Below are 21,833 nucleotides of genomic sequence, written 5' to 3'. Positions count from 1 at the left end.
GCTTCAGAAAGAAATAACTCCTATGAGAAGCCAGTGAATCTGGAAAAGACTACGAATTTTAATGAAATAAGCACTGCCCTGACTGCTTTCTAATTGGTTAAAACAGACAGCAATGGAAAAAATAAGGCATTACTGCTTTCCTCTCACTTACAAAATACATTTAGAATAACTTTTATAACCCATATATTTGTCTTCTATTGATCAGAACAATTTAATTAATAATTTAATGCCTGAAAGCCACTAAAATAAGGCTTAATACCCTTAACAAGACATCACACTTTTAGTTAGAAAACCACACAATCTAGAATTTCTTAGAAAGATGAAGGACTTGTGTCACAGAAAAACAAACAGTAGATAATTAGGGAAACTTTAAAAATTCAGTTCAATTTTTGCTGTATCTTCTTTCCAAAGAATAAACAGTCATTTTATAACCTTAATGTTTTCTGCTACAATGCAGATGGTTACATTCTGCCTTCAGTTACACTTGGCAAATGTAGAATTCTACTTACAGAAAATAAAAAAGGGATTCAGCAATTTCTACTTGTGAAATGTAGGGAGAAACACAAAGACGTATAAAACAAAGGCAGAAGTTTAGGACTTAAAATGTGATGAAATCACTTCAATGATTAGGACTGTTTTCCAGTTATAGAAAACAGCATAACCATTTTAGCTTTCTACCACTCCCTTTCTCTGTACCTAACACGGCATCTTCCTTCTTTCCTCTCTTTCGTTGGCCTTAAATTAGAGAAGCATACCTGTCCAGAAAACATGCTTATTAACAGGTTCAACATGTCCATCTAAAATGCCACGAGAGTAAAAAGTACAGTAACGAAGTCAACAGCCCCTTTTCACCCACTGAGGCTTTTTGGAGGAAAAATAGCATGTAGCTCTTTTACTCTGGATCTGATTAAGAGAAGCCTCAGACATACGAGATACTCAGAATTCATGGAGTTTTTCTCCAACTGCAACCCAAAATGTATGAATAATGTTGTTATTTGCAAGGCTGGTATAAATCTGGAAGAAGTCCACAAGGACTTGGTAACCGAGGAGTTTTGCCTCCTGCGTTCCCGTGACTGACTTCAGTTATGTTACGTATGTTCACATCAAAAAAACTACAAGGATTGTATTTTTTTTCCTCAGAGGGAAATTTTTTGAAACATTACACAAGCTTTTAAGATCAAAACTTTACGTTATGATGAGCAACCTGATCTAACATCAACATTAGCCCTGCTTTGAGCAGGGAGTTGGACCAGATTCCCTTTTGAGCTCCCTTCCAGCCTAAATTGCTCCACTCTGTACTTTCATGATTATTTAAAATGGGGCTCCTTTCATGAGTGAGACAGTTCAACACTCCAGAATAAATAAACGTTATTGTTAATGCTGTGCCTTGATAAGGAAAGTGATCTGAATTTGCCTTTAAGATCTCTGATGAAGAGAGTATCTGGGTGGGTCAAATCAAAGACCATTCACTTCCATACCCTGTGTTGGCCGGTGGTCAGGATGGGTACCTGGGAAGAGCGGAGGAACAGACAAGCACTTCCATGTCCCCTCCCCACCTCTCAGCCCCCACCATGCTGAACGCTGTTGTCAGACAAAGAACAGGGAGAGAAAGCAGACCAAGAGCTAGTATGGACGTACCTTTTAAAGTTAATTTCAAGACTGCAGTAGGACATACAAATGTCGACCTGTTTTAAAATTAAAATAACTTTAATCAATTTGCTTTAAATAAAAATTTGCTTTCAAGCCCCACTCCTGCAGATATACATTCTCAAGAAAACACTGAGTATCTGAGCAGTCCTTTAGCAAGGAAAATCACTAGACAGGTGTATGAAATTAGTCTAGGTATTCGCTGGGTCAGAGAATCCAGCTGTGTACAGCAACAAACTAGAGCAAGTTCAGCAGAGGCCAGTGGGCCCTCCCTGAGGGGAGGCTGAGGGAGCAGGGCTTGCTCAGCCTGACAAAAGCAGACTTTGGGAGCCCCCAGTACCTATGAGGAAGTCAGCAAGATGGCAAAGCCAGACTCTTCACAGTGGTGCACGGACGGAAGACAACAACAGAAATGCAAACAAGAGACGTGCAGGCTGGGTACAAGGAAAATGTTCTTCCCCTAGCAGACAATCAAACACGGGAGCAGACTGCCCCGAGAGGCTGGACAGTCTTCATCCTTGGTGATTTTTCACAAGCAGGCTGTGTAAAACTGCAAAAAACTGCATTTGGCCTCATTAATGACCTTGCTTGGAGCAGGAAGTTGGCCACGTGTCCTTCTGAGGTCCATTCTAACCTGACTTATACCACAATCCTATGACTCTCAGCTTGGTTACGATCCCATTTTGAAAGTACTTATGGCATATTTTGTTTCTGGCCCGATCCTTTGATGTGGGAATTGTTTTAAAATAAATAGGTCAACCAGAGTGTGGACTCAGACCCCGCCTTGCTTTTACAATGGCATGTGCACGCTATAGCGCTTCTGTCCTTTGCATCTGCCAGGTACCCAGGCCTGCAATAGTCTGCCTATACAAACAGTGCAAAATGTCCATATTTTAACCAAAATTAGAGACAATCTGTTATTTCAGATTGAACTGATGCAGTTAAGTGTGCTTCTGATTTCACTTATCCTTTGTTTACCTAAGGTGGTTGTACCAAAGTCCAAAGAATGACACAAGGAGGAAACAGCAGTGAAGGCAGACACACCCTCGATGGACTTTGTTTTTCCAGTAATACTTTCTCTTAGCTCATACGCCTCTGCTGCGCAAAGGGACAGATCATCCTTTCTGTGATACATGAAGTTTCACTGAAGCTACGTGCTAGAACTTGTTTGAATATATAACCTGGAAATCTTACAAACAAAACTATTATTCACCATCGATTTTAACAGTCTTGTATTCTGCCAAGGTTTGTTATATGCTCTGGAAAAATCCATACTTTCAGTCCCGCTCTCAGCTCTTCAACACCATTAGAAATTCAGAGTAACCACTATTTCGCCACCACCAAACTTTCTTTTTGGAGGCCGACATGTGGGGTGCAGGGGCTGCAGACACGGCCCCTGCCCCGCGTCCCCATTGCTCATCTCCCGCGCCGCAGGGAACGCCGCTATTGTTCGAGGGGTCCTTCCCTTCCCTCCCTCCCAAGGAACGGCCCCTGCTATGAAATATCTGCGAGGAAGCGATGACAACAGGGGTTTGCCCCGGCGGCTGCAAGATTCGCCGCACCCCCTCCCAGGGCTGCCTGCGCGGCGCTGGCCCCCGCCGAGCGGTTCCCATGGTGACGGCGTCCTGGCAACCGCGCCCGCTCCCGCAGCCGGGCCTGCGGCCGCCCCGCTCCGCGCAGCGGCTGTCACACCGCGGACGGACGGACGGACGGACTGACGCCCCGGCTGCGCAGAGGCTGCCACGACGCTTCGCAAACGGCCGCTGGAGCGGTGGCAGCGCGCTCAAGAGCGGGGCCCGGGCGGCCGCGGGGATGCAGGGGAGCGATGGGCAGCTCTGCCCTGCCCTGAGCCAGCACTGGTGAGTGCGCGCTGCGCCCCGCGCCCGCCGGACAGCCTGTCCCAACAACGTCCCTCCGTGTTGCATGGCCATAGAGTGGTGTCTGCGCTGTCATGTCCTGTCAGCTCTTGTATACCCCGTGTTTCTACAGCCACCACCGCGTGCACCGGTGACCCCTCCGGGCTCCCGGGCCCGCCTGCCCGGCAGAGCCGCGGGCGCACCAGAGCAGCTGGCACGGCGGAGCGCCGGTGCCTCCACACGGCACAGCCCGGGCACGGACTCCAGCTGGGATCTCAAGTGCTGCAGAGCTGCATTAGCACAGTCAAGCACCTGAGCTGATCAGACCCATTTCTGCAGAGGACCCTCAGCCTGGGCTCGGCAGGCCGGCACGGTGACCGCTTCCTGCGCGGAGCCTCCTCCCGCACTCCACCGCACACCGCGTACCTGTTCCCAAACGCCACAGAGCACAGAGGGGCTTTGCACGGGTTTGTTTCACGCGACTCACTAATACACTCGGGTTTTGACCCATCTTTTTGCTGAGTTGCGACCCAGGGACTTTGGCACTTACTCCAAAACGTTGCCCCAAAGTGCCCCAGAGTAACACCAGGACCTTGCCGTTCCTGGGATGGCGCCGTCAGATGCTCCCTGTATAGCAACCAAAGTGGTTTCTATTTTAAGAAGAAAAGAGTGATTAAAGTGTTTGCCGAGGCAGGTATTCAGTCTGCTTTGATTCCCGTGTGACTTGTGGCAAGTCACATAGTCCCACTCATGCTTCATCTCCCTACCAGCAACAAAAGGAAAATAACATTTTCAGGAATAATAACGCTTTCCTACCCCACAGGCATATTGTGAGGATGAATGTGAAAAACGCTCTGAGGTGCACAGACATTAGAGCAAGTACTAGATGTAGGTTATAACGGAAGATGGAGAACTGAACACTACAGATGTAATTATCCTTCAAACCCGGAGAAATGGAGAATCTGCAGAAAATAAACATGCAAGGCATTCTCCTGAAGCGGGAAGGGATGCCACAGTACAAATAGCAAGGAGTGAACTTTGTATTGCTAAAAGTGTTTTTTCGGCATGTCCATGTATGATGCTTTTTCAAGCTTTCACACGTCTGATGTCAGTGACTTAAAGAAATGACAGAGAAGTAGCCTATGTTTGCACGGAACAGCTGCCTTATATATCAGGTGAACTGCTGGTTTTGGCAATTGGGCATACCATTTACAACAGGGACAAATCTTTACCTTGTCAACGTGACAAGAATATTTGGAAATTCAGTAAATTAAATCAATCAACAAAAATTTACTGGGTTAATATATTATGATTTAAGTTGCTATAGCAGTATCAAGCAGGAAAATCATTTAAGAAGAAAAAAAAAAACCCAACACTTGAAGCCAGTATTTTAGCTGGGATCTAAGCTGATCCTAGTTTACTGCCACTAAAATTTGAGCTATGCAAAATTACATTCTCCTGAATCTAGGCATTAGAACATATTTTTCTTTTATTTTATACTGATTAGTCTAAACAGGTAGAGAGGGAATTTGCCATTAGTTCCAACACCCATCTATTATTGTTTACTGCAAAAACCTGCCTCCAAACTGCAGAAAAGTTTTGTACAACTGCTGAACAAGATCTTAACACATCCTTTCTGGATGTTGGATCAGATCAAGAAATCTGATAATTGATATTTCAGTGTGTACTGAGTGATGTGCTTAAGTTAGCAATAATGAACGAGAAGTCCATCTGTGTAACTTTTATTTCATGCGCACAGTTTCTCCAGACATTTGCAATTAGCTGCATGTCTAATGGTAGTCTGGCAGGAAAAGTGAAAACCTCAAACAATTCTGTGCTTACTCTGCTCCAAACAGTTTTTTCAATTGATAATAAATGGATAGTGTAGACTGTAAAATTAAAATGCTTGACTGGAGGGGTTTTTTTGTTTGTTTGGCTGTTTTTTATAAATTGTATTCCAATAAGATAGTGCTAGATGTACAGACTTTAATTTGTTCTTCGTTTTTCTAGGTAGCGTCCAGTGTTATGGTGCTGTGATACGCATAGCTCTTCTCAAATCAGTAGGATATTCTGGGGTTTACAGTTAAACTGTGTTTAAATGCTTTGCTGCATGAAGATCATTAGAATGTGTTATGGCCCAGAGGATGAAGAGGAAGTGAGCTCAGATGCACTAAGAACTGGGTGCCTGGGCCCTGTCTAACCTGGCGATGCAGCTGGGGGACGGCCCGCAGAGCGGGAAAGCAGAGTGTGAGGAACAGATTGCAGCACTGGACATTCTGTGTCTGCGCAGGATTTTGAATGCAGAAATCATCATAATGATACCCAGTTCTTATATCGTGCTTTTTACTTACAGGCATGTAGGGAAATTGAGTCATTAGAAATGGAAATAACTTGTCCAAAGTCATCAGGATCAGAAATTGAGCCAGGAATTAGAATCAGACCTTCTGAATTCCAGTCTAGTGTCATTGCTGCTCAGCAACCCAGCTTCTCTTAAAATGATTTTTTTTTTTCTAATTTGTAGTTTCTGAAGCACTGTGCTATAAATAGAACACACACGCTGTGACAATGTTTGCTCTCTGCTTTTAGGCAGGGCTTTCATACATTTCTAAAGCACAATCATGCTTTGCATTTTGAGATCTTGGAGGATGGCCCTATCACTGCTTTACAATCAATATCTGACTATTTTGTTCCAATAAGTCTATTTTTCTGCTTCTATTTGTACGGTATATTGCACTGGATTTCATCAGCAATTGCAAAATTTTTTTTTCATAGATCAGCCTTCAGTTTTCAGTGAGGATTTTAGGTTCCCAAGGAATTCAGGCTCAGGACATGCTCATTCATGCCATCTCTATCATGAAAAATGTTTGTTTTATATAGAGTGGAATAGCTGGATTTGATTGAGGCTACCATCTTCTTCATAAATTTAACTTCTGTCAGAGGACAAAGCTACTGAGCCAGGTATTCATCTCACAGTCAGATATCTAAAATGTCTTTCTGAAGCTATTTAACAGTTATCCTGCTGCAACGTCTGTCACAGTCTGGCTGGCTATGTCTAAAAATTAAAAACAGAATCTATATTCTTACCACAGAAGAATTTTCTTAAAACATAAAGTGCAGTCATCTAGATTTGAAGATGAATTAATAAAAGACTCAGTTTTGCTAAATGATGCTGATGTCTAACACATTCTATTTAGGTTTCCAACGGCCAATGCTTCTACCTGAAAAACACCTTACTGCTAACAATCTGCTGTCGTGAAATATTTTTATCTATTTCTCTAGCCAATATTTTCTTAAGCTTTATGATAATCCTGCAGATTTTACTTTTTTATTCATAGATTGATGATGTCTGAGGTCAGCAGACCAACTGGGGACAAGAAGTTTGTTTGCCTTTGTCCTGCCAAACCAGTTCTGTGGGTCCACAGCAGATTTCAGTTTCAAGGCTGTCAACCTTGCCTTTTTTTAGAGTATCATTTTCACTATAAAAAGCTTTCTACCAGTTTTCAGTTTTCATTCTTTTGTTCTTTTGTATTGATTTTTATTTGCCTTCATTCTATAAGCAATACTTGAACTCCAAGATCAGAGCTGTCAGCGTAATCTTAAACTTTACTTAAAGGTTCACTCAAAGCAGAAGCATTAAGTTATTTCAGTGCCAGATATAAACTATTAAATAATTCAATGTGTACTTTTTCAACAGACAAGTTATTGACCAGAAAATGGCCCAGCGAAGCCCAATCTTCCCAACTCTTGCCCCTTCTGAAAGGTACAGTTTGGAATGTAAAAAATAAAATCTTCATATTGCAGAGTATTATGTGTCTCTCAGTTCCCTATCTATTGTAATGCTGTGACTTGGGACTTTGGCATTAGTATGCAAAGCAAAGTGAAATACTGTAGATTCATTCAAATCACGGCCCAAATCACAATTCCTTACTCAGCTGTTACTTAACCCTTTCCCAAAGAAATTAAATAGCTTAAACTGTAACTGAGTAGAGGTCCAAGACTACTATACTTTAACTAGTCTTCTAATAGCATGGAGTAAGTGTAAATACTCAGGGTCAGAAGCGACCTTTTTAGAGTCCTCATGCATCTCCATCAATATCATCATGGTGAAAATAAACTGTTAATTTGGCTCATCAACGGGAAACAAAATGGAGAACACATAGTAAAAGAAAAAGATCTTTTTCAAAGTGGGGTTGAACTTGTATGTTCCCCTTATGTTTCTGAAAAATTTCTTTATTCTTTGCAGAATATAGTGGCAGGAAAAGATTGCATGCACTAGCAGCCTAATTTTTTTTACTTTGAGCACCCCTGAGCTCCCTTGCTTTCCATGGAAGCTATGCAATGCAGAGCTCTCTTGAAAAGTCTAGACAATCAGTGAAGGTATCCAAATGCAAGCTATTCTGGGGCGAAATTTTGACTACTAAGATTAAGAGAAGCTTGTCATGGTTTTGGTAGATCTTGGTATCTCCTTATTATCCACACCTACGTATGGTCCTGTCTGTTCCATGGGAGGACAAGCTTCCGTATGGTATTACAGGATAGCTGTAGAGACTGAAAAAAGGAATGGTCACAAGCAACTCTTTTTAAATCTAGGTCTGGTTTAATTTAATTTGTAACATCTGCCTTCTATAGTTACTGCTTTAAGCCTGAAAACTGTAGAGACAAATAGCAGTACATTTCAAACTCAGTAAAGGAGTTCTGAATTTGGATTCTTAATCAAATTATAGGTCTGAATTGTAACTACTTTGACAATGCTAATGTCCTTTTCTTAAGAACCTACTTTTGTAAGCTTCCTTAAAGAGCCTGTCCTGTCTCTGTACAAGACATGCACAGTAGCAAACACAGCACCCACTTTTCTGTAGCAGGGGGCCCTCCCGCTGTGAGTACTTTGGTGCTTCTCCCCAGTGTTGCTACTAAGACAGTATTGCGCTGTCTCCAGGGAAAAGACATTGCGGACTTTTGTGTAAGACCTTCACAATATCTGGATATTCTTCTCCACTAGACGGGTTCGAAACATCCCGCTGCACAGCCAGGCGTTGACAGCGGTCCCGCTGGCATCTGCGAGCCTGGTGGATCAGCTGGAAGACAGAATCCTAAGCCATGAGAAAACAACGGCGGCTCTTGTGGAACACGCTTTTCGCATTAAGGAGGACATTGTTTCCACTCTGCACAGAATGCAGAACAAAGGGGGGGGCGACCGGTTGGCTAGGCAACTCTTGGAAGAACACATCCGAAACATAACGGCCATCGTGAGGCAGCTTAATCGGGACATCGAGGTATGTTAAGAATTTTTCACAGGACTAATGCCATTTAGGCTACTTATTCCTTCTAATTTAGTAAGAAAGTTTGCCAGAGGATAAGTAAAGGTCAGACAAGGTCTGAAGATCCTGTAAGCTTATAAATTGTTTTTATAACTTGAAACACTGTTCACAAATTACATAATTCCTTAAGTGGCTGTGAAAATAGCACAGGATGTCAGCATATAAACACAGAAACTTTGTGGTACTAATAAGCTTGCTTTCAAAAGCTGCGCTGGAAAACCCTGAGAAAATGAATTAATGCGACACTAATACTCAGCTCAAGTTCAGTTCAAAGGCTGTGCTGTATAAACACTTGGAAATGCCTTAGATCTATAATAAACTTTCTTGCACTTCCAACTTACTGACAACACCAAGCAGCCCAACCCAAGTGCTCATTTTTATGACCTAATCATATGCAGATACGTACTTCATGTCTGACCTCTGCTGCCATGAGCAACAGGGGTGTGGTGGGGAAACCGAAAGGATAAAAATTAATATTTAAGCTTCCATTCCCTTGTCAAGTTATACTTTGTACATATTATGGTGTTTACGTGCAGACTGGATACTAAGAATGAGAAATAATAAATGACCTAGAAGTGTCTTGTTTAGTACAAGACAAAGCTTTTAATAAAGTAATAATCAAACAGTACGTGATGTTACTGAAAACAAACAAGTGACATTTCATATGTACATTACATGTGACACAGAGTTTATATTTGCATGTGAATCCTTTGTAGATGCTACAGGAACAGATCCGTGTCAGAGACAATCTCAGCTATGGAACAAATTCTACTCTGAAGAGTCTGGAAATGCGGCAGCTTTCTGGCTTAGGGGATCTCCGGGGAAGAGTTGCGAGGTAAAAGTCAACACAGAAGTATGTTTTGGGGACTGGCTAATATTGCTGTAATCTTGAAGTATGAATGTTAACGATAATGGGCTTAATTCAACTTTGGCAAAATTCCCAGGATAATGTTGCTCAGTGTTTTCAAGAAAAGGAATAATAATCCTTTGCATTCCAGTATTACACATTAAACTTAACAATATCACCCTTAATTCCTGAAAGTAGTTTTTAATAAATTACCTCAGATTCTTTATGAATTCGGATTTGGTTCAGCTTTGAAAAGTACTATGGTTAGAGCAGTCTATCTTTGAAACAAATTAATTAGCACAATTATAAAGGCAGCATGGAACAATCTGCACTTGTAAAGAACAGAATAGCTGCACATTTTTGCATATGTTTTAGAAGTAAAAATCCGTGCATTCAGTAATTAGTCAGCCATATTAAAAATTACATAGGTTACCTGACACATTAAGGAACGGAAGTCTATAAACCAGAGATTTCATAAGCTACTTGAAACTCCAGATTACAGTTGTGGAACTACACAGACTTCAGGTTGTGCCATCAATGACACATTTACAAACTCCAGTACAACAACATTTGCTTGAGTGTCTGTACAGTTGAACACAAAAGGTAGAGGATACGTACAGCTATAGAAAAATGACCTGATGTGGCCTACAGCAGCTTGGCTAATAGCTTCAGTGGAATTATACTTGTCGTGAGTTACATCTATTTGCCTATACTGTATAGATTTTTTTTTTCTTTTGTACTTCAAGTGATTTAGTGATAACTAAATTTTTCTTATAAATTATTTGATTGTTTGAAGTTTCCACTGTAACTTTCATAGCCGATTTTGTAAAGAATACTTTAGAGAGATTTTACTTCTTTTTTTTTTAATTTCAGTTATGCACTGTCCTTAAGTAAACAGGAATGGACTAGACAAGCTTATTTCGTCAAATCAGAAAATTGATTGAAATAATATAGAGAGAGTGATATACATACACATATATACCTATCTCACTGAGAAATCCCTGACAAGTTCACATGCTTAGATCTTCCTGCTGCTTTATGTAAAAAATCCACTTTGAGATCACACGACATCCTGAGAGAGGTCTGTATGTGGAGCAACAGGGTTATTGACACCTTGTGAAGCAAAATATAATGCCTTTGCTTTTCACAACAGAACTCAAGTGAACAAACACGTGCCAGCATGAATTTGACAATGGGGCCTTTGCCTGTCCCAAGTATTTGGTGTGGGGATTGGGGGGATTAGCACAGTCTGCGACAGGATTCCTCCTTTATTTACTGAGGGCAATGCCCTTGTACTGTGACAGGCTTGCAATTCATCTGACAATTGTAGGAGATTATACTAATCTGCCTTATGTTAGATTGTGCAATGAATGTTGGGTATTTGTATTCATTCCATAAGAGAATCAGTTTCTTGTCTTTTAATGGTTGCTTCAATTCAACGTTATGTTCTCTATGGTAAATTTTCCCTGAATGAGGAAGAAAGTAAGTTTTCCTTTATCAGAAATCACGTTAAAGCAGTGTTCCATGGAGGAAGCTATTTGCCTTCATTTACAGACATATTCACCTTTGAAAATTAGTGTTCCTGTGAATAATGACTACAGTAATATCTGGAGATCCTGGTCAAGCTGGCAGCTTGTGATGCTCTCGGCACTTAACAGATGCTTAACCAGAAACTTGCCCTGAGACAAACACCTTCTGATTACTCTAGCCAATGTTCCTTAGAGAAAATAAGTTAAACTCACCTAATATAATCTTACTTTTACATCTAGTCCTGCTAGCTTTCAGAGAAGTTCAAGGAGTGAAACCTCAGAAACACGACTGAATTACTGCAGGTTGCCAACTTACTGTGCATCCGCTCTCAGCAACAGCCAAGGGACAGTGTGTGGCTCGGGCTGGAGTGACAGTCAGCTAATTTAACTCCAAGTACATCACAGTAGCTCCAGGCTGGAAGCGTGCAGCTGGACAATCAGTGTCCATCAGTTTCTATATGACACATGATAGTAAATCACCTACGTCTGAGCCTTTTGGTCATGTAATAATTTTAACATCAATCTCAGGATTCTGGCCAATTTTCAGTTCCAGTAATTACAGGCATACTAAACATCCTATTCAATTTCAATATTGGAGAGAGTGGTGTTTATTTCCCGATACCAACTGTTCTGTAACATGTCAATATATCATTGAACAACTGCCTCATTATTTCTTGAGGGCTGCTGCTTTCATTGGTGAGAGCAGGGTTCCCTACATGCACACGCAGTTCTGAAGCACGGCTCCACAACCACGCTACCGACAGCTCTGGAGCAGGGAGATTCCTCATAGTTAAGCTCACCTGCATCACAAAATCAACTAATATCCCTAGCAGCAGAAGACTGAGTACACATTACAGCTCATGTCTCTGAACCATTTCTCACTGAGCATAATTTACTGATGAATTTGTAAAGCATCATTATAGTGTTCACCATGAATGATGCTGTACATTTTCCTGAGAATCAGCGTTAACTGTAAGAAAAATATTACCTCTATTAAATTCAGTGACACATTCAGCAGAAAATTAGATACATGCCAATAGATCCATTACTCCAGCCTCCTGTCCCTGATGTCTGCAATTTTATATAACGCAGATTTACCAGTTCTATTTCTAGCGATATTAGATCATAAAACTCAAGAGTAGTGCCCAATTATTTATTTACAGAATAACTTGTGGACTATGATAATTTGTCTGGAAAACTTAAATACAGCAGCCTGGTCAGAACCATAGCAGTAGCTGTCTCTAGAAGCTTCCTGATAGCTGAAACATCCAGAGAAATGGCAGCTATGCATGTTCAAATTGGGCCTACTTTGCATATATAGATGCATTACATTATAGATCTGATTCATTCCAGACGCTCTGGACTCATTACATGTAGGCAGATTTTCCTATACTGCAAAGAAAATGAGTCTGATGCATCTGGGATGCAGTGCATTTATGAACCTCACCAGCACAATGAATGTGCTGCACTGCAGCTGCGTAGGAGCCGCTCACACGGCCTGACTGGGATCCCGCTCCACGCTGCCCAGAATCCACCAGCTCTGCTGTTTCTGCCCACTGGGTCCCCTGAACATATCAGCTTGCTTTTCACTACTTGTTCTTCAGCTACTTGTTTGTCACTGAAACACTGGTACTTTAACTGAAAAATCTCCTGCTATAATAAAATAGGAATACTAAAAATCTGTATGTATCATGCTAGCGTATTTATGTAGCATCCTGTTGCAGAGTATTGGTGTAGTCCTCAGCTTTATCTAGTCCTTGGCAATACCGAATAGAGCAACCATTGTGTATTTATTTCTTAGAGATTGAAGGCAACAGCATGCCAGAAAAATAACTACTGCTTTTGCTTACTATGACTTGCAAGGCAGCTGTTTGATTAATTCACTGCTTATATTAAACATTACTGGTTTATATTTCAGAATTATACTGTATTCTGAAAACAAGAATGATACTTGGCACTACAAAACCTCTCCATTTATTTGTTATTTCAGATAAGTACACAGCTTGGCAATCCGAACTTTCAGAAAATGTCCCCCAGAATCAAACAGTAGTAAAACAAACACATTCTAGTGCATCCTTGGCCCAAATTTCAATAGTGCATGTGTGCAACTGCACATGAAAAACCACACTGGATTGTTTGTATGACCAGCTTCAGCATTTCAGATGTGAAGACAGAATTATTTATTGTGCATTTCCTGGTAAAAAATGGTTCTATATAGAGCTCTTACATTTTTAAACTAGTGCTCTTCCTAGAAATCTTAATGTTTGAAAAACTTGTTTTCAACTTCTGTCTTTATATCCATAGTCCATTGGCTTCATTTATATAGACAGTCTGATTAAATTACCCAAGAACTTAAATCCAGTGTTCGGAAAACATTTGGTTCCATTTTTAAGAAGAATTCTGGTGTCATTTTATCATATTATAAAGAAGTATCAAACCAGAACTGTCATAGGCATGAGAAATTCAGTGCGGATTGCAGTGTGCCTTTCTTTCCCCTTCTCTTTTTTTTTAAATTAAATTAAAATTTAAAAAATATTTTAATTAAAAAAAAGGAAAAATTCCAAACTATGCAAACTATGATGTGCCCTTTTGTTTAGATTACTGATGTTCTGACCCACCATGCAGTAGAAACCTGAATCAATAGTGTTAGAAAGCCCATGGTTTTCCATACATTCATCTTATTATTACCTCCCCATGCATTTGAAAGCTAGTGGAAGCATGGACTAAAGTTATTTAATTGTTTTAAGTTTTTAACTCAAAATGCATATTCACATAATTAATATCAGAATCTCATTTGTGTCTGGAGCACACTAATGTTTTCTTCCAGGTCAAAACTAATCAGGTGTCTGTGTGTACAACATATATAGCAAAGAGATTTCTCTTTGACTACTTGAACACATAGAATATTGTTTTTAAAAAAACAATGTAGGTTAAACATTGCATAACAACAGAAAATGGAATTTAAACTTTATTCAAACTTTGTTTAAAAGGGTGAAAATTATAATATCCCTGTAGAAAAATGAAATATTCCAATTAATACATACCAAGCTGACACTAAATTAACATAGCCAGAATTTTAATGTTTCAGTTACCATGCAACTCTATGGCCTCTTTGATCGCGTAACTGAGTTCCACAAAGCAGCAAGATCAACTGTGCTTAAACCCAAAATATGAATTTGCCTTAAAAACACTTGCACATGCCTGCTGTTCACATTTGCTACAGTACTTTCAAAGCTCTTGCTTTCTACATCTTCTATGGTGTCTCAAAGAAACAAACTAACCATTTTTGTGAGTTCATAGGCTTTTGGTGACTACATGCAGATTATTTCATTCCTCTGATTCTCTCTGATTGATCACAACAACATGAAGAGATTTGGCTTCTCTCATCTTTTAAAGAAACTGCCTGATTGTAAGAGCTACAAGTATGGTTCACTGCTACGTAAATCATAGCTGGTCTTCCTACAGATATTACTAATCAGTCTTGCAATGTTGAACTGCTAAACTATAAGTTATTTTCCACATGTTTTATAATTTCTTTGTCTTATTTTGAATTACTGATTATTTTCATGTTGAACTTTTACCATAATACTAAGCAGATGCTGTGTTTGTCATTTTAGCTGTTACTTTCCCTTCACTATTAATGATAATGGTAGCTGCTGTAACCGAGGTGATGAAAATGTGTGTTGCATTGAAAGCCTTCAAACTGAGATCTACTAAAAAGAGGTTAAAATGTGTCATTGGTTTAGGTAATGATTTAACGTGCCTCATCTTGTTCTTCCATTTTACTGCCTTTTTCTCCCTTAAATTGTAACTGCTGTCTGTTCCCCATTGGTTTCATAGATCAAATATGGTAACATTGCCGATTACATATTTCCCTTAACAAAAAAATATACGTGAGTCATACTTCACAGCAGTCTTACTCTTGAAATTACAGTACTTATATTTTACAGCTCAGTTAATGTCCTTATTGTATGTAGACGAAACTGACCTGGCCAAAGGATTATTGAAATGTGGTAGAAAACGCACAGATTCTACAGCACATTTATCCTGAACAGTTCCAGAACTACAATTCGTAGTCTTTTGTGAGACATTGCTTTCAAAGACAGTTTTACCTAAAGAAAGACTAATTACTGTAAAATTTGCCCCACATTGTTTACTATACATTAATTGTATACTGCTATTTCACAAATTAAAAAAAAAAATAAATGTAAAACTCAGAGGAACATAGCTACAATAATGAAAAAACAGTCCTCAATTATTTAGGCTTCTAATCGTGTAGGTGAAATCATGCACACGTTACTAGATGCCTTTTGGAGTATGACAAAAATACAAGGTATTGAAATTCTGCACCTTTGCATTTCTAATGTGATTTTCCTGACTGATAACAACACAGTCTATACATATTGCATCAGTGCCAAGAAAAGAGGAATGTATGTGTCAGACTACTTGACTTCCAGTTCCATTTGGGGGCAGTTTGCTGAATACTATGAGATATATCACCATTCTTACAGTCTCATAAGACATTGTTTTGCTAGACAGCCAGCAATTTCACAGAACTGCCTAGTCTAAAATGGATAATTTAAAAAGCCTGAACCTTGTATTCTATTCAGCTGTTGCTTTTGTATTTATTTTTTCAAACAGATGTGATGCTGGGTTAGCCAGACTGTCTGCAGAGCATAAAATTACATATGAAAGACTTCAGAGCCTAAGTAAAGATCAACACACCTCCAAACTGATCTTAGAATCTAAAATCAAAGAGGCAGAAATACAGGTATGGTATTTGGACCAGAATGATTCATGTACGGGTGAGAGTTGTAGTCTAATTCACAGACTCCATTACTGCTAGTTATTATCCTGGGAGGTCACATATTTACAAACGGAGAGGTGTATGTGCCCACAGTCCTTATTAGATCAAATATTGGTACCCAGGTGCGATATTGCACTGGTCTAACCGAAAAAAGGCCCTTAATTTGCTGCCTTTAGTGTGCTGTGTAGAAGGGGATAGTATTTAAAGGCATTTGAAAGTGTCCAGGAATGAAGAAAAGTCAGTAATTACTGAACGGCTTCTTGAGGTTGAAATGTGAACATGACACGGATGCTCTGCGAAACCATCACAACAATGCAACATCGGTGTCTCTCCCTGTATGTTTTGGCCTGCCCAGGATGATTTTGTATGTATTTGAACACAATAGTGAGCAGTAGATACAAGCAGAGGCTTAAAACACTTAGAAAAAGTATTCTTCCTACCTCCATCTCAAGGCCTCATTTTTCTGGGCAACAGAAGTGTTTTACATCTTCATTTTGTGCTAGGTGAATGGTTAAAATCCACTCTGTGTTTCTCAGAAGACTCAGTGTAATGCATCAGCATGCCAGGAGCATATTGTCATTAATCTTGTGAAACAGAACAGTCTGTTTTGTAAAACTGGGATGATCGTTTTGGTGAGAAATATTTGCTGTTAGTAACGGCCTATGCCCAGTTAAATCCAACAGTTTTATCACTGCAGTAGCCATTATACATGAAGTGATGAAGAATATTACTCAGCATTGGTGGAGTGCTTTGCCATTCTTCTATTCTGCTTATAGGACAACATAGAGATGTATGGATTATGCAAATCCAGCTGTCTCAAGGGGGAAGCAGGCAGATGCTTTCAAGAGAAGACTATTACAATAATTTATGGCTGAAAAAATACGGTTTTCACAATGTAGATACCTTCATCTTGTGAGACAGTATATTTTTCAGGATCAAGTAAAATGTGCGAATTCAATAATTTTTGAAATGCCAGCAAAAATAGCCCCTCTTTAAGATCTCCTCTACTGGTATGAAAACGTCCCAAATGAGACTGTGATGAAACACTGTTGAAAAATAGTAAATTCTGAATTTTGTTTCAGATTTCTCATCTTCTGAGCAGAGTGGAGCAATCAATAATGCAACAAGAAGCAAAGCTGAAGATCGCCTACAAAGAGAGCAACCAACAGCTCCATCTTCTGGATATGAAGTGAGTGCCAGGAAACCTTGCTGCTCCGTTTTCCAAGCTTGGCTGTTGTCGCCTTCAGGTTTACAAAAGCATGAACCTGTTTAAATACATATGTGTGCTCAAGAGTTACTACAAGAGCACAATGGTCTGTCAGGTAGGACTCGCTTTCAACAAGAATTCTGCCCCTAATATGGCGAGACCATTTATAAAGCTCATTAAGTCCCTAGTTAAGTATCCAGGCAGAACTTGTATTAAAGAACACAAGTAAGGATTTTGGCAAGAGCGGCCTGGTGCCTTTTTGCAAGAACTGTAGCAAGCAACAGAAGCTGGAGGTGGCTGTTGAGAGCAGGGCAAGAAGTTCAACTCAAGGAACCTGGAAGCAAGGCACAGCATTCACAAAGTGTTATTGCTTTAAATCGGCTTCAAATATGAACAGATAACTCAAATACCTAAATTATTAACGATAAGGTACTCTGCTATTACTAGATATTATACCAGGATACATTCAATTTAGATACTAACTCCTCTCCAGGCATTTCAGTCAGTGGCAGTCCTGGCTTAAGCCATCCACATCCTTACTGCTTATTGCCCTCCTCATGTAGTCCCATCAGTTACACCAGTAAAACTATTTGCAAACCAGATGAAAGAATACATCCAGATCTCAAATATTCACTGGATACAAGACTGTCTAAAGAAACACTTTCAGTGGCACAATTGGTTGGTGTTAACTTGAGGTGGGTATAGGCAATGCAAGTGGGGCTATATGAACCAGCATTACCACTAAAATAAATGGGTACTAAACGTTTGTTCAGATTTAACACCTATGGAAAGGAAGATTATAATCTGCACGGATGACCATAGTCTGTTTTCAGCGCTGCAAAAAAATTTGCATCTACTACACCTCAGTCTAGTAGCATTAAAGTACAAAGATTCACCTTAATATGCTGTCAAGAATGTATTAAATTGTCATGGATTTATTTTTATGAATATGTTCATAAAAATAGTCACTGCTGAATGACCAAAAATTCTGCTCTCTTATATCTGCTCATTTCTATTATGCTCTTAGATTAAAAAATGCTATCGAGGAACTGAGCAACCAGATTTTGTCTGCACGTAGCTGGATGGAACAGGAACATGAAAGGCATGAAAAAGAGCTTGTGCAAAAAATTGACCAACTCTCATTGACTTTTAAGGAAAACACTGTAAGTTTCATTCAAATGTCCTAATATAATACCTTTTGGGAAGTATTCAACAGCATTACTAATAACTAGGATGATGTAATTGAGGTATTATTTGAGTGAGATTTCAGACCTCCTCAATATTTGTATTTTCACTGATGTCAAGTATAACATCCCCACAGCCTGAGCATCTTCAAATAAATCTCATCACTTCTATATAGATCAGTATTTCAGCCTACAGTAATCAAGCCAGTTTAAGCCATTTTATAAAAAGTCATCATTCTTTGCACCTTTGAATTCCACATAAAAGACGATAAATCGATGTCTATTGCGTATTTGGGAAAGACCACTGTAATTTCAGATGCAGAGTAAATAATCAAAACTATTTTTCCCGGCTCCAGGAAATGAGTGAAAGAAATATAGAGATGAAATTCAACCAAATGGCAGAGAAAATTGACAAAATAGAAGAAATACAGAAGATAACCATGGAAGCACATGAAGCAAAACAGTCAGAAGAAAAGATAAATATTCGCATTGGCAAACTTCAAAATGAGATAAATGAAGATATAAAAGAAATGAAAGCTGAAGTTAATGCTGGTAGGACCATAGTTATCAAGTTCTTTATTCTGAATTGTGGTAACAACTACTGACCTATAATAATGTGCAAAATGCCTTTGCTTGTATCAAAGTAGACTTTGGGGGCAGATGTAATGGTTGCACCTGTGACATTAAAAAGGATTTTCACTACGTGTGAAATTCACAGCGAGAGGTGATATCTTATTAGCTTATAAGTGCTCTCCCCACAGCATGCATAGGCACAGCCCGGCTGCCCTCGGGGGCACTTCTGCCATCAGCACAAAATTACAGGAGAACTTCTGTTATATTCCTGCTATAAAGCAGAGAGCGTGTTACGGTAGGAAGCACATTCTGATAGAAATTATGCGATACTCTTGCTTTTGCTTATTAACTAATTTAATTCTCACCTGCAATTAGGATTTGCAGCTATCTATGAGAGCATTGGGTCTCTACGGCAAGTTCTAGAAGCGAAAATGAAGCTGGACAGAGATGAACTACAGAAGCAGATCCACCAAATGAAGCAGGAGGTTCCCACATGGGGAGAGGCTGGACCATAACTGCAAGATTCTTCCTGAGAGATTCGTGTTTTCATGGCTAAACAGGCAGACTATAATCTTGTTCCAGCCTGTAACCCAGATCAAGTGCATGTACCAAATGACATGCTGCTGTTGTGCAGGTCCGCATGTTTACTCTGAGCAGTAAACGTCAGTTCTTCATAGATGAACTGACCACAGGCTTTTACAGGCTGAGGTGCTCATTTGCCACTGCACTACTCTAGTTGCTCTCAGGAGATTAAGCACCATGTATAACTGGAGTAATATATTGGTAAAGCTGGCACCTAATCTGCTAAAGGCATTCCAGTGCTCCCCAGTTTTGCAGGCTTGATCAGGAAGGTATATGCTTATATATGGAAAAGTGCCTGCACACACACCTCTTTAAAAACAAACAAACATAAGGAAACAAAAACAACCCTGAGCAAAAGCAAACAACAAACAAAAAGCAACAAGTTTATATCATTTGTTTAGCATCAGTTTGGCAAGGCTTTCCACCTTGATACAAATTACTTAATTGAAGTCAAGAGACATTTTTACAGTGACTTTCTCTGCTATTGACTTCCTGGGGAGACAATTGGCACTGAACTGACCAGTTTTCAAAATCAAGATACCATCAGAAAATCTTTGTTGAATTTTGCAAATATCTTCTGTGTACGTGTGTAAACTAAGTAGTGTTATATAATGTAGTTGTAGGCTAAGAAGATTCATGAACAACGTAAAAACTTAACTCACGTGGTCTTAAGTATTGTGACCTTTTAAAATTAATAACCAAGTGGAGGTGAGACAACATAAAAAGTGTATATAGAGTATTTTATATGTGTTTCTGTGACTGGTTTCATTATATTAATAAAAACTCTGAAAGGTTTGAAAACAGAACAGAAAGTGATAATCTAACTTAGTCTGGAGAATGTAATGTAAAATAAAATGCAGTTTATTATCTGCTTAGAAATTTTTATTGAAGTAAAACAACTCATTCTTCGAATTTAAATAGACTTTAATAATTTAGCAGATTCAAATTGCTAATTGCATTCACAGTACTTGCAAATAACAATGGTGCTTGTTTCCATTCCCAGAACGGATTACTTAACAAAAATCAGCACCCAAAACGCATCTTAATCTAGACAGAGAATATATATTATGTTGATTTTATATCTTCATTCGTAGCTTGATAATGCTCCTCATGTCTGTGAGTCATGCAGGATTAAGCACTCATGAAAACATTTCATGCAGTATCCTATTAATTCATACTATTAACAGTAATTCATATACACAAATACTATTAATTTACAAATAATTACTGTTAATGTAAATAAATTAATATGATGTCTCTGCACTATCCTTACTGGACCTTTGTTTCGGCCAGTATTGCAAAACCATATTGCTATTTGGGAAATCAATGGCAAATTTCTCATCACTTTCATGAAAGAAGGTGTCACAGAGTCACCTTTTAAAAAAAAGAAATATAAATTTTCCAAAAACTTAAACTCATTAACTTCAGTAGGACAGTGTTAGTGTGTAAGAATCAAGGAAATACACACATTTCTACAGGATTAGCATCTAAGTTTATGTTCACTTCCTATAGAGTTGAAAGTAATTTAATTTATCAAGGATACATGGAATTTTTGCAAGTCTGGCTTCCAATGCTCTCTGCTAACAAAACTGCCTCTGCTATTCCTATCTTGTATCATCCATGTGCTGTGAAATGTATTTACAATGGCAGCTAAGGGGAAAGCCCAGTCCACTAAAGGGAGACAATGAAATGCTTGCAAATATTTCTCAACAATTTTTAAAATTCATTCATTCTTCATGTTTGTATTCTTATCTATTCTTAAATATTTAGCCATGTGCAGTGGAAAAGCTATTACTGGTGTTTTATGAAAAAGAACAAAGAAAGAAGCAAAACCAGACAGAACAAAAACCCAACAATTTTTTTCTTCTGTAATTGGAAATCTGTACCTGAGAGAATCTGGTATGATATGAAGAGCATACAAGGAATCAGAGAAACACTTTATATAGGACTTTAATAAAATGGTTCTCTTGTAAAAATCTTGTGTGATTCATCCAGATAGAAAACAACATATAAAACACATCCAATTTTCCTTCTGCTGTTTTGAAACTATTTTTTTCCCAAATCTCAGCTAAGGCAAATAACTAAAAGCCCAACTAAACCAATATTGAAGTAGAAGCTACTGTCAAGCTGTGCCTTATGGGGACTTGTATGCTGGGACAGACAGGGTGAGTGAGGCCTGGCTGTACACACGGACACAGAGAGGTGCAGCATGCCCATTGCCCACGCTCTTCACCCAGTGCTCCAGAGCCACTGGTGGAAGGGAATCATGTATTCCAGACCAAG

The 21,833-nt window shown here is 39.3% G+C and overlaps 2 protein-coding genes across 6 annotated transcripts in view; one reads left to right on the top strand and one right to left on the bottom strand.

The window, feature by feature from the left end:
• MYO1E (myosin IE) overlaps positions 1-21,833 on the bottom strand; it is a 112,333-nt gene that overhangs the window by 85,831 nt on the left and 4,669 nt on the right. The gene's annotated exons all lie outside the window — the stretch shown is intronic.
• Positions 3,294-20,417, top strand: FAM81A (family with sequence similarity 81 member A). Of its 3 annotated transcripts, none has more exons than XM_065847520.2 (9): positions 3,294-3,506; positions 7,198-7,263; positions 8,503-8,776; positions 9,538-9,656; positions 15,839-15,968; positions 17,087-17,193; positions 18,239-18,374; positions 18,752-18,947; positions 19,344-20,417. In XM_065847520.2, the coding sequence occupies exons 2-9, from the start codon at positions 7,217-7,219 to the stop codon at positions 19,481-19,483; spliced, it is 1,149 nt and encodes a 382-aa protein (XP_065703592.1). In that variant the 5' UTR covers positions 3,294-3,506; positions 7,198-7,216; the 3' UTR covers positions 19,484-20,417. The 3 variants fall into 3 exon arrangements, with proteins under 3 accessions (XP_065703592.1, XP_065703593.1, XP_071669964.1); XM_065847521.2 differs by lacking the exon at positions 3,294-3,506 and adding an exon at positions 3,536-4,678; XM_071813863.1 differs by lacking the exon at positions 3,294-3,506 and adding an exon at positions 6,320-6,461.

This window comes from Patagioenas fasciata, chromosome 12 (genome assembly GCF_037038585.1).
Source record: "Patagioenas fasciata isolate bPatFas1 chromosome 12, bPatFas1.hap1, whole genome shotgun sequence".
Classification (NCBI taxonomy): Eukaryota; Metazoa; Chordata; class Aves; order Columbiformes; family Columbidae; genus Patagioenas; species Patagioenas fasciata.
Note: the sequence above shows the minus strand (reverse complement) of the source record. Positions and strands in the feature narration are given on the sequence as shown.